Source organism: Pistacia vera, unplaced genomic scaffold (genome assembly GCF_008641045.1).
Source record: "Pistacia vera cultivar Batoury unplaced genomic scaffold, PisVer_v2 Contig347, whole genome shotgun sequence".
Classification (NCBI taxonomy): domain Eukaryota; kingdom Viridiplantae; phylum Streptophyta; class Magnoliopsida; order Sapindales; family Anacardiaceae; genus Pistacia; species Pistacia vera.
The window spans coordinates 1,865,442-1,879,189 of NW_022196165.1; the positions used below are offsets into that span (position 1 = coordinate 1,865,442).

General features: G+C 34.4%; 1 protein-coding gene across 1 annotated transcript; it reads right to left on the reverse strand.

The window, feature by feature from the left end:
• Window positions 1-5,136: 5,136 nt before the first annotated feature.
• LOC116139124 (disease resistance-like protein DSC1) lies at window positions 5,137-11,812 on the reverse strand. The gene is made up of 8 exons (XM_031424796.1): window positions 11,294-11,812; window positions 9,076-10,183; window positions 8,102-8,395; window positions 6,755-7,990; window positions 6,072-6,625; window positions 5,601-5,711; window positions 5,453-5,528; window positions 5,137-5,205 (listed from the first exon to the last, which is right to left on the reverse strand). The coding sequence occupies exons 1-8, from the start codon at window positions 11,785-11,787 to the stop codon at window positions 5,137-5,139; spliced, it is 3,942 nt and encodes a 1,313-aa protein (XP_031280656.1). The 5' UTR covers window positions 11,788-11,812.
• Window positions 11,813-13,748: the final 1,936 nt, after the last annotated feature.

Sequence of the window (13,748 nt, forward strand, 5' to 3'; positions counted from 1 at the left end):
CTACTGACTATGATTTTGATCCCTGGAGATTTTTGATCCCTGGAGATTCTTTATCCCACAATCTATAGCCCTTTGTTCTCTCTTGGTACCCTAGGAAGACACACTTGGTAGATTTAGGTTCTGATTTTCCTCCTACAGTGTGTGCATAGGCTACACACCCAAAAATCCTCAAATGACTCAGATCAGGCCTCCTACCCAACCATTTTTCTTTTGGACAATATATATCTATAGTTGTGGAAGGGCTCCTAATCACTAAATACGCTGCTGTGGTTAGTGCTTCCCCACAAAAAGTATTAGGCATGCCAGAGGTAAAGAGGAGACACCTAACCTTCTCTAATAAAGTCTTGTTCATCCTCTCAGCAACCCCATTTTGCTGAGGGGTTTTTCTAACAGTCCTATGCCTTAGGATACCATTCTCTCTACAAAAATTATTAAATTTAGTATTGCAGAACTCTAGACAATTGTTTGTCCTCAATGCTTTGACTCTATGATCAACCTGATTCTCTACTAGAAGTTTCCACTCTTTGAACTTAACTAAGGCCTGGTCTTTAGACTTAAGAAGAAAAACCCAGAATTTTCTACTGTAATCATCAACTATAGAGAGGAAATAACTACTTCCTCCATGGACCCTAACTTTTTCAAGTCCCCATAAGTCTGAATGAAGGTACTCTAAACACTTAGTAGCAAGGTGAGTTCTCCTTTTGAAACTCAACCTGTGCTGTTTTCCCAACACACAATTTTCGCAAAAGTCTAAAGTAGAAATAGTATCCTTACAAGACATCCCTTGTCTATTATGAATGTTCATCCCCCTTTGGCTCATGTGGCCCAATCTTAGGTGCCATTTTTCTGTTACAAAAACATTAGTCGAGACAAGAGCATAATAATGTAGTTCAGAGTTATAACTACCATAGAGAATGTACAAGCCATTTTTCTTTTCTCCTTTAAGGACAAGGTTCTCATTTTTGTACAAAAACAAACATCCATTTTCAGCTCCATAACTGCAACTAGATTCATCTAGAGTCCCTAAAGATATTAAGTTTCTTTTTAGTTCAGGGATAAATCTGACTTTAGTCAATTTAACCAATTTCCCACTAGTTAGCCTTAGTGTGATACTCCTTATTCCCTTAACTCCACACGCATTATTATTACCCATTAAAACAATTTCATGCTCATACGTTTAAAAATCGTGGAACCAATTTTTATTTGGGCTCATGTGAAAGGAACAACCAGAGTCCAACACCCATTCATGCACACAGTCAATTTTTGACACGGTAAGGACTTCAGGCTCTTCTATGTGGGTTTTAGTTGAAGCTATATTACTCTCAGTATTTCCCTGTTTCTATTTTTTAATCCACTCAAAGCAATTCTTCTTTAGGTGACCTGTTTTATTTCAATAAAAGGATTTTCTGTTTTCTCCTTTAAGCCAATTGTTTCCTTTACCGTTTTTCTTGTTCCTAGGACCATTATTATACTGGTTTCCTTTACTAGATTGACTAGTTTCACCTTTACTCTTTACAAACAAATTGCTTCCATTCCTTCTTTGGGTTTTTAGTTCAAGCTCCATAGCTTTTAAGCCTGCAACGATTAAATCTAGACTCGGTATAGTCCCTAAGTATTGCAATGCATTCTTTACAACCAAATAATCATCAGTTAAAGAATTCAGTAAAATCATGGCAAGGCTGGTATCTCCTAGTTCCTGATTAGTCCCCTTAAGTATTAAGGTCATTTTTAGAAACTCATCTAGGTTGTCTTCTATAGACTTAGAACTATCCATCCTATATGAAAACAATGCACCCTTTAAAAATGCAAGATTAGATGTAGATTGTAAAGCGTAAAGTGATTCAAGTTTAACCCATAAGGCCAGAGAAGTCTCTAGGCCATCTACCTTCCGCAGGACATTGTCTGCCAAGTTCATGATGATTAGGTTGTACGCCTCTTCATCAATTTCTACTTTTTTCTTCAGCTTATCCTCAGGCCACTTCTCAGCATTCTTCTTCAAAGCCAGAGCCACCTTGTTGTGGGAGAGTAGTGCCTTCTTCTTTTTCTTCCAACTACTGAAGTCGATTTTCCCATCGTATTGGGTAATCTCCATTCTAGTAGTTGTAGACATTGTGTGTGTATTAAAGAAACTTCAAGATTCACTTTGATTTTAATCCTAAAGTTCAATTTTGATTTCTGAGTTAATATCCCCAACGAAACCCTAGACTTCCAAGAACAGATCAAATCAACGAATTTCACCTTCGATTTTACGATTTGGGAACCCTTGAGTGCTAAAGAGACGCCTAGACACAAAAGCCCCAAATTGTTCACAAACCCTAGGTTTCCCTAAACTTTCAATTGAACAAATTTGTCACTCAGAAATAAAAAAAGATCATATCTCCAATGCTCTAATACCACTGTTATGAAAATATTCCTAATCTTTAACACATAATTAAGATAAAAACCATAACAATACACACAGATTTACCATGGTTCACCTATCCAAGATTGGGTAGGTTACGTCCATGTTGAGCTCCAGAATCAGAGGAGCTCACTGCACTAATCAATTAGAATCAAGTTTACACCACAGATCAAAGATCAATCACTCAAAGATACAACCCAATCTTACCCGTAATCTTACCTAGAGAACACTATCAAATTCCCCAAGAACTTGAGAGTAAAACCCCTCTCACTTGAATGAAAACAAACACTCACTCACCCAAGATTACAAAGATTGAATGTAAAAGAGAAAAAAAAACCCTTAAGAAACTTGCTCCATCACACACGAAGAAGAACTGTAGCCATTTCCCAATATTTGCTTCTTTATATAGTGTTGACCAAGGGTTGATTTTCAGCCATTGGATCTGAAGTTAATCAACAACCAGGATTCACTTTAGCAGCTCCCAAAACGACGTCACACCACTTATGGCCAAAACTGCACCGTTTCATTTCTTCAACTCAACAGATGATAATGAGAAAGGCCAAACATAAGTCTAAAATAAGGGAAATTATAGAAATTGCTATAGTTTAAACGTAGCAAGAAATTCTGCACTGATTGAAGACAAAATTTGCAAGAGATCTTCGGAGATCCTACATTAGAATTGGCAATGGTTTGCCATTAGGAGCTATAGTGACAACACCAGAGATAGCTAGTGTAATGGCTCAGAAGATTCAGTTCAATACTTCTAGTGGAAACCCGGTATGTTCTGTTGGCGGGCTTGCCGTGCTCAGGGTTATCGATAAAGAAAAGCGTCAAGCACATTGTGCTTACGTTGGTTCTCACCTGATTGCACGTTTGAGAGCTCTACAAGAGAGACATGATAGTAATTACTCTTGAACTAATAACTTCTAAGAATTTTTTTTTTTTTTTCCTCAATTGACTGTGTTTGCTTTACATTAAATTGAACTGCAAATTTGGCGAGACCTGGGCTGTTTAACCATATTCTTATATCATGTAAGCAAATGTCGTAAACAGAGTTTCTGAGTAAGCTCATTGCAGTCATTCTAAGACTTTGAATTAGTGTGTATGTGCCAGCGTGCGCACATACTCTTTCTGCTCCCCTCCTTAATTATATGAACTAAGCTCCTCAGGAATATGTATATGAGTCTAAAACCCAATTGTGGATCTATTTTGTTTCTATAGGTTTTCATGCAGCACTGAAAATAAATCATTCTGCTTGTAACAACATTTGGAGATGTTTGGCAGAAGCACCAATTGCTATCCCATCATCATATTGAAATGATTGGTGTGATATGACTACTATAGAGACTAATAATAACATGTTCTGTGCTGCTGACACACAATGTCTACTTCTAAACATCCTGAGTCTTCACATAGATTTTATGAAAGTTTTCTGTGGCTTGCTGATTCTCTCTCGCTGTCTTTTTTCTTGTTCAATTGAAAAGCTGTTTGAGTATTTCAGATTAAATGTCTTATGCTTTGAAATTGAAATCTTATAATGCAGCTTTTCACGCATTGATGAAATCTTGTTTCAGTCATTGGAGATGTGAGAGGGAGAAGACTCATGGTGGGAGTTGAATTAGTAACAGGCAGGGAGAGGAAGACGCCTGTGAAGGCTGAAACTGCAGTCTTGTTTGAGAAACTTAGTGGTACAATTAACCAACTCTTCTTCAGAGGAAAGCTCTTAATTCACATTTTACATTGACTCGTTGCAATTGCAGAGCTCGGTGTTCTTGTTGGGAAAGGTGGACTACATGGAAATGTTTTCAGAATCAAACCACCAATGTGTTTCACCAAAGATGATGCAGGTAACTTTCTGTAACTTCCTTTCATCAGACAGATTTTACCAGTAGCCATTGAATCTGTTATTGTAAATTTGTTTTGTCATAATGTTTAATCACACTGTTCTGTTGTGGAATTGCAGATTTTCTTGTTGATGCTTTGGACTATGCTATGTCAAAGTTATGAGAGTATTGTCTTTTAAGAGCTTGGGAAAAGCATGTAACTCTTCAAATCCTTTAAATATCAATCTCTTCAGAAAGCTTATTTTCAATAATAGCATGTTTCCACAAATTTCGGCTCACTGTTAAATGATGAAATGTATTTTATTTCACAACATTTTCTAGGTGGGTTAATCAAAGTACATAATTCTACTTCTTTGACCGTTAATCCCTCCCTGCAAAAGTGAAATGTTTATAAATCATCTAGGCTGACATTGGATTTTGATCATGCCAAAAATTCATATATAAATTCTTATGTGTGCATATTTTGTAGTTTTTAAAATGCGGATCAATGACTAATTGTTGACTTTTGATACGCACGTATGTCATCATCAAAGATTGGCAATATCTATATACATCTTTTAGAGAATGATTGTGATAATACTGAATGCAATTTTGATAGGAATTCCAACTATCTGGAAACAAATCTGATAATGCAAAGTAAAAGACGAAAGCAGCCTCAGAAGGCAGAAACATCAGGAAAATTTTTAGTTCACAATAAACTAGTGTCTCAAACAAAACAGAACATTCACATAATGTCCGATTACAATACTATTAAAGTGCAATCAGCATCCTTTCACAGTCCAGAAAACCAAACACCAGAAACATCAAAACAGCATGTGTCCACTCACAGTAGCCCGCTAACATAATTCGATTCCAGGAAAGAAAATCCAGAAAACATTGAGATGACAGTCATCAGAATATGTGTCCATGCGCCAAGTTGCCAACTAAATCATTAGCATGTGCACACGAGATCAAGCCAGTCTGAAAACACAACGAATAACATAAGACAAAAAAGCTACTGCACAATTCTTGAACAGAATGGAGAACGGCAGAGCATAGGACATGAATATGAATATAAATTGCCGAAGGCTAGCTGATAAATTGCCATGAGAATAGGGCTTCATGAGTTTCATATATAAGTTTTTTTTTTTTTTTTAAAAAAAAATTCCCTCCGTTTATGCCCAGAAAGGAGTAAAAAGCCTTGATTTTCCTGTGGAGGGTTTCCTACCAAAGCAAGAATAAACTGCTGTGCTGAATTTGCACAAGCATCAGCCATCATTTTACCACGGGAGGGACATGGGGAACTAAAAGGGAATCATTCAAGTTGTTCCAATAACCTTTAAATAATAAGCTACATGGGTTTGAAATTACATCACCTTCTTTTCTTTGAGAAGAGTCGAACCTCTGAGTTTGGCGAAAGTCTAGCCCAGTCCATGCGCTTGCGATGCTCATGGTGTGCAAGCACTTTGCACCCGATATACGTTGAACTGTAAAATACAGTTAATATTTACATCAATACAAAAAAATAATAATAATAACATAGCCATATGTTATTTCAACATGTGAATAAATGACGCAAGATCATTTTCCATGCATTACGACTTAAGATCATTGTATAATTCTTTTTTTTTTTTTTTTTTTTTTTGAAATAAAAAGTTTAGTTATGCTTCACCTATAAATCAAATATTATAAACCAAACGGAAATATTTCGTGAATTAAATCCAACTTACTAATCCCTTCTTATTGGTGGCTTGTATATTTCTGAATGTGGTGACCAGCTATCTAAAATTTCATATGGTTTTTTTTCGTCCATTTCATCATGTTCCACGCAGCAATGGAGATAGCACCTCAAGCAGCCATTTATGCATGGAAATCTCTGGTCTCTGTCCACTCTTGCATCTATTCTTGTATAATTATCTCTAGTGTACAAGAATCTGACTCCACACTTTGTCACCTTGCTTTTTTTTCTGCAATTCATACTTCCATGCTCAACAAAGAACTCCATGTAGCCCTTGCTATTCGAACTGAGAGTAAGCAATTCCAAGGCCATGATATCATAATCATATCCTAAGAATACATGATCTGATTCAATAACATCATCTGATTCAATAACCTCATGCCCATAATCATTAAACAAACAGCCAGTGGAAACGATCTTCTCGTCAACAACCAGAAAACAACGAACTTGCAAAGCTTCAGCCTCTTCATAGTCTCGGAATGATGCAACAGCGCAAAAAGCAAAACCAATTAAGTCATCACTGAGCCAATCTGGTGGAAACTCTATATAACCAGTCTGACTTAAAAGGGTAAACCAATCTGGAATTTCGCTTCCTGGGTAACATATAGAAGCCTTTGGCAGGCTATATGCCTTTGGCACCCGTGACAGAGATGTTGTGTTTTCCTGTGCCAAGAAAATCATCAACTTCTAACCTTCTTAATTTTAAATATTCTATAACTTTTTATTTTTAAAAGTACGTAAATAAATTTTTATATTGTATAATATGAAAAAGAGAGAGAGAGATAGACTTACTTCAGACCTAAACCATAGATCTGCATTTCTCTCAATATTCAGCAGAGTATCTGTCAAATCTAGTTTCAGATTGCAACAATTGATGAAGCTAATTTCCTCGTTGTGAGTCCCCATACTTAGGCATTGAGTTGGTAAACCTCTTACCGCTTCCAGTGATGTGCAAGCCTTTGCATCTATACGTAGTGACTTATCTGGAAGTTGCGGTATGGATTTCAGCCTCTGGCAATTGCTTAAATCAAGCTCATACAACTTAGATAGGTCTTTGATACTCTCTGGCAGACTCTCAAAATTGTTTCCGCTAAGATATAAAAATGTCAGTGAGTGTAATTCGCCAAGATTTTCAGGTAACACTTCGATACAACAGTCTTCCAGATTTAGTTGCTCCAGTTTGTGGCAGGCCGGTAACTGTGACAGTAGGGAAACCGGTGGCTTCTGAATCCCACATCTCACGAAAGATAATTTCTTAACGTCTTTTAAACATGTTAAAGTCAACGGCGGTAAATCTGTTATTCCAATTCCATCCACTTCAAGTTCCTCCAGTGCTTTTAAATTTTTCAGGCCGTTAGGCAATCTGTCAAGTTTTGAAGAACCCGAAAGATAAAGACACTGAAGAGATTTTACCTCACAAATACTCTCGGCGAGACTCTCTAGTCTTAAACAATTTTTGAGACTCAATTTTACTAGTGTGGACAGATGCTCTAATGGCGGCAATTCTTCAATTGCAGTTCCATCTAAATATAATTCTTCTACACTACTAGAGATGCATGGAACTGTTTTGATCTTTGAACAATTGGAGAGAATAACTATTCGAAGATTCTCTGACTCAGCAATACTCTCTGGGAGACTCTCCAGCTTTGAACAATTTGCAAGACTCAATATTTTTAAGCTGGAAAGATGTCTTAATGACGACAATTCTTCTATTGCAGTTCCATCCAAATATAACTCTTCTACTGTATTGGGGATATATGGAATTGTTCTGAGTTTTGAACACTGCGAGAGAATAAGTTTTCGAAGAGATTTCCAACCAGGGTTGATTGGAAGACTTTCAAATCTTTGACATGCTACTAGATTCAAGAGGACAAGCTTATTGAGATCACGTATAGATGAGAAACCCTCATACAAATTTGTACAACCTTGTAGAACCAAGCTCTTAAGATTTGGAATTAATGAGAGATTTGGCATTTTGAGTAGATGCTCGGAGTGACTCAGGTCAATATGTTTCAAATTATTAAGTTTCTGTAACAAAATAACAAATTGAATAAATTAAAAATAAAAAAAAAAGCAGAAATAACCTATAAATAATTACAATTTAAAGCACAAAATGGTAATATAAAAGTTAACAAATACCTTGTCACCAGTCCAAAGTCGTTTAACGTTGCTACTAGTCATATAGAGTGCAACAAGGTTCTCTGGATCAAAATTTTGTGGCAATGATTCGGCAGAATAATTATACCAACAAAGGTACCTTAGCTCAGAGAAATCAGATTTAAGGTCTTCAAAACCATGTAACTTGTTACCACGCGTGAAGCCATAGGCTTCCAAGAACATGAGGTTATGCATCTTGTTGAAAGCCTTAGGTTGTAAACGTATCTCTTTTGCTTTAGACATATCCAAGCTTATGCTTCGAATAGCTCCTTTCCCCTAAACATCAAGAGCATATTAATGATAAATTAGTTTGAAATTTCTTAAGTGAAACAATCTGGAGAATATTTGGAATCAAAACAAAGTCAATCACACCCAAATAACAAAATAGTAATAAGAAAGAATACACGCAATTTATCCTAACTCATCCAAGTTTAGGCTACGTCCAAGTTCCAACAGAGTTAATATTTCCTCACCGCTCTCGTTATAATGAATGTATTTACTATGACTTGTTATATCATTCATACAAAAAAATACTGTGGTTATATATTAGAGTTATTAAGAAATACCCTAAACTACTAGGATTCTTATTCTTAAGACAAACAATAAGAAAGAACACACACGACCCCGGATGCATCGCCCCTTATAGACGAATCCCTTATTGTTGAAGTGGTCGCCAATTCCGATATTAATTACATAATCTGTCAAGTAATTCCTTTATCTAGATTTTCAATTAAAAAAAAAAAAAAACTGTCAAAGTACTTAGTTCTCATAATAAAAATTGTTTTTTCATATTTCTTCCCAAAATATGTGTAAATAGAAGACATCTCAGATCCCTTCCCAATTACTTTACAGTTAAGCTAATTCCCAAGGATAATGGAAGGCATATTGTGCAAGCTAATATTTTATTGTTTCTCATATAAAGTAGAAGTAAAAAAATTAGTGTTTTTGGCTCTCACCGTATTTTTCTTCAATACTGAGCAGATTTCCTCATGATCCCATAACCTACTACGTTCACCAAGATTAGCCGACTCTTCACGAACAATTTCTCTACCCATTTCTTGAATTAAATCATGCATTGTTATGATGTTGGATGAAGCTATTATCATGTTGGGTGAGGTTGTTATGATGTTGGGTGAGGTAGTTATGAGAGACCTTTCAATGAGAACATTTATATAAATACGTGAGGTGAAGCCGCAGGCATCCAAGACTTCTTCTATAAGATCTCTTTCACACCCTTTAAAGAAACATGCAATATCTAAGAATACTTGCTTTTGCTTATTATCTAGCCCATCATAACTTACTTTGAATACATTATGGATATCCATATGAGGAGTTCTTTTCAAATTTTCTAGAGTACTTTCCCAATCTTCTTTTGGCCTCTCAAATAGAGAGGAACCTAAAACTTTAAGAGCAAGAGGAACACCTTCAGCATATGCTACTACCCTTGATGATAGCTCAATAAAATCTTCTGCTGGACTCTTTCCTCGAAAGGCATAACAATTAAAAAGTTCAAAAGCATTATCACCAAATAATCCTTCCATCTCATGTATGTAATTCACTCCACATTCTTTTAGTACCTGTTCATCCCTTGCCGTTATGATTATTCGACTTTCAGAGTCCAAGCAGTCAAAATCATCCATCAAACATTCCATTTGTTGTAATTTTGTCACATCATCAAACACAATAAGAACACGGCCAAGCCTTTTTCTTTCCAAGGTGAATCCATTATAGGAATGTTTATCCCCTAAAACTCTAGAACTAAGTCTTTGGCGCAAGTCATTTAATCCCCCGCTTTTCTCTGATTCTTCTCTAATATTTCGAATGAAGTAAGAAGCTTCAAACTGTTTAGAGATTCTTCTGAATACAGCACCAGCAAGAGTTGTCTTACCTATACCTCCAATACCCCAGATTCCTAGTCTGGGAACACCAACCGTGCATAATAAATTTTCCATCAGCTCGATTGTTGAATCTAGACCAACTAGGCTCTTGTCAATTACCAAGTACTCATCATCCAATGTCTTCAAAATATCGTTGACAATATCCTGTACAAGTAATGACTCGTTCCTAAACAGTCAAGGTAAAACATAAATAAATAAAACAATAATAAAATTAGATAAATGAAAAAGAAACAAAGATAACATAATTTCATTTCCTAGAACTGATCAAAGAATAGAATACACTAGTTTTCCATCCTAGGATATGAGAATTTTATGGAATAGAGTATTAAACTACTCTACTGCCTTAAATTTTAAAATATAAGGTTGGCATAATAAAGAACTGTCATGATATGAACTATAATATTTTCTTATTAAAATAAAATAACATACAATGTTCAATGACACCAAATTTTGGATTCAAATATAATTGATAATCACTTACAAAACTTATGATACTCAATGAGATCTGTCACCTGATGAAGATCAATGCTCAACTAATACAAAAGAAATGAAAATATAGTTTATGTAAAAAAAAATTAATCACTAATTAGCTATCAAATGACATCATATGTAATTTAGACCTTGGTCTCTTTTTTTTATTATATCTTTTTGCCTTTTTTGGCAATTTTTTTTTCCTTTGCAGCACTTTCTCAAAATTTCGAGATTTCTTGTATTTAGTGAGTAGTTCTGCACTTTTTTTTTCCTTTCAAATTAAATATTCTTTTGAATGGCTTAATATAGCATTTGTAGGATGTTAATTTTCTTTGACCCCCTCAAATAATTAAATACGATAACATGATAAATAAAAAGTTTACCCAATTCAGTAGTTAAGCCTAATGAGATTTTAGATTATAAACAAGACACGTCATATACAAATTTAATAATCCAATCCAATAATTAAGCAGAAAATAAACTAAACAAAATTGTAGATTATAAATAAATAAAACACATATGATACAAACTTAATAAATTAAGGTTTTGATACCGAACAAATTCTTTATAATTTAATAAATAATACTCTACTTTTATAGGTTTTCTCATGTTAGAATGATTTCCTTCATTTCCTTTATTATTTATTCGACAAAAAATAATATTAAAGTTTCAATGTTTATCATTATTAAAAAAAAAAAAAAACATAGTAAATTTGGAAAGATAAAATAAAATAAAACAAACAGCTGAAAGTAAAATCCTAAAATCACTACATAAAAGACATTATTGATAATAAATTAACAATTACCTAGTGTTTTCTGAAACAAAGCCAGATAGGTTGCCTATGTCCGTCAAAGCAGTCTTCCATCTCTGCAACATCTCTGGATCATCAACCTTAAAACGCTCTTCAAGCTGAGAAAATGCTTTCCCAAAATCCCCAGTTTGTTTCCTTACATCTGATGGATCTACGTGATAAAAGACCGGAATTACAATCTGACTATACTTTTTCTTGCATTCAATAATCTTTTCAAGTTCTTTGAGACACCATCTCGAAGAACCGTACCCTTCAGAGAAAACGATAACCGAGATCTTTGACTGTTCAATTGCACTCAAAAGAGCTGGAGAAATTTCTTCTCCTCTGTTAAGTTTATCATCGATGAAAGTATTAATGTTTTCCCGGCATAAGGCGTCATTCAGATGGCTTATAAAGTTTTTCCGGGTCTCCTCACCTCGGAAACTAAGAAAAACTTTGTACTTTGTTTTAGGAGTAGTGGACGAAGAAGAAGAAGAAGAGGAAGCCATTAAGTTCCAGTGATCAGAGGCACTGGACATTAACAAAGGGCTAAACTAAAATATTGCATAAGAGACTAAATGAGTTTATATTCCACTATCTGTAGGTCTCTGATTGATTGCTGTGCCTTTTTATATTTTATTTTTTCATCCTTTTTCCCCGAAGTTGCCTGCCTTTTTCTATTTAATTTTTCATCTCTTTCCAGGAAGACGCATGCCCTGCACAAAATATTAAGGATTAGGTGAGACCGTGTGAGTAATTAATTTTATTTCACAATCACCGACGGGAGGTTGAATGTATTACTCAATCGATTATAAGATAGAGATGATCGATGAATGTATTATTTAAGATATTATAAGATAGAGATGATCGCAAGAGATTAAGAGCATTTATAATTCTTTTATATAAATAAAGAGTATTTTTATTAATTTTAAAATATAAAGAACATGATTTTTATTTAAATTCTATAAACTTTTTAAATTTAATAAAGATATTCTTTATTTTTAAGAAAAAGACTTAATATGAGAGAGAATTAATAAATAAAATGTATAAGAATTTATAGTTTATTAATTAAAATTAAGATAGAGAGTGAAATTTAACTCTCTAAATATAGAGAGTCAAACTTACTCTCTAATTTATATTTTAAAGATAAAGAGTCTGTTAGACTCTTATTTTTATGGATAAACTCTTTATGATAAAAAGTTTGAGTCATATAAAAAGTCTTTTGGAGATACTCTAACTCGACCGTTAACTTCAGGATTACGAGAATTAGTTGAGGTATGAACAAGCTAGTCCAGGCGCACCCGGTCTAAAAGAAAAAAAAATTATAACAGTGATTAATACTTTAATATTTATTAAATGCTTATAAAATTAAAATTTAGAATTTAAAAATATTTTTAAAAATAAAATATTCTTTTTGCTTAGTATCTATACAACAACAATTTTAAAGTCTAATTTACCGATCACATAATCATATATTTTAGAAATAACAGCAATTATAAAAACAGCATTTACCAAACACATTCCAAATTATTTTAAACAACTGTTTTCCACCCAAGGTTTGCCTTAATGACACTTTCCCACCCAAGTTAATATTCTGTTACTACCCAAAGCCGATTATGGTCAATTATGATGATGAAAATTTTCTCTGTCATCACCATTTGAACCTCCGGTCTCTTCTCTACAAAATCTCTCTCACTTCGACATCTGATTTCTCACTGATTACCAACCACCGCCTAGCTAGGGTTTCCTTTTTTAGCTAATTTTGGCTAATTCTGAAGACGAATAGAACTCATTTTAGTAGATTAAAATGCTTTAGGTTTTTTTGTTTTTTTACTTTTATCTGTTTATAAGATATAAGTAAAAAGCTAAGGCAGTGTTTGGTTCAGTATTATTTTCTATATTTTGGGCCGGATTTTTTAAAAAATGTTTGGTTTATTATTTGCACAATCCAATTTTCATAATAATTTTTCTGACAACTTTTTTGACTTTCTTTTTTTACCGTTGGCTTTTATTTTTCTCAGTTTGCTTCATTATTCTTTCACTGACATTTCCCACTTTCTCACTTCACCATTTCACTTTCTCAGTTCACCATTACCAGCTCACTTTCTCAGTTCACCATTACCAGCGTGCTTCACCATCTTCACTGACATTTCCCACTTTCTCACTTCACCATTTCACTTTCTCAGTTCCGTATTATGAATGGAATGAACAATTACCCGTTGGACAAACAAGGGAAGATTGTTATAGCATGTTGTGTACTTCATAATTTTATCAGAATGTACAATATGGACGACCGTATCTTCGAACAAACCAATAATAGTATGGGTAATGAGCAAATATATTGTGATCGTCAAAACGGGACAGAATATGGTCGAAATGGAGAAGGACCGAGTCAACCGCAACAAGGTATTATATACAACATGACAACTGTACGGGATAACATAACGAATGCACTGTGGACAGCAGAGTG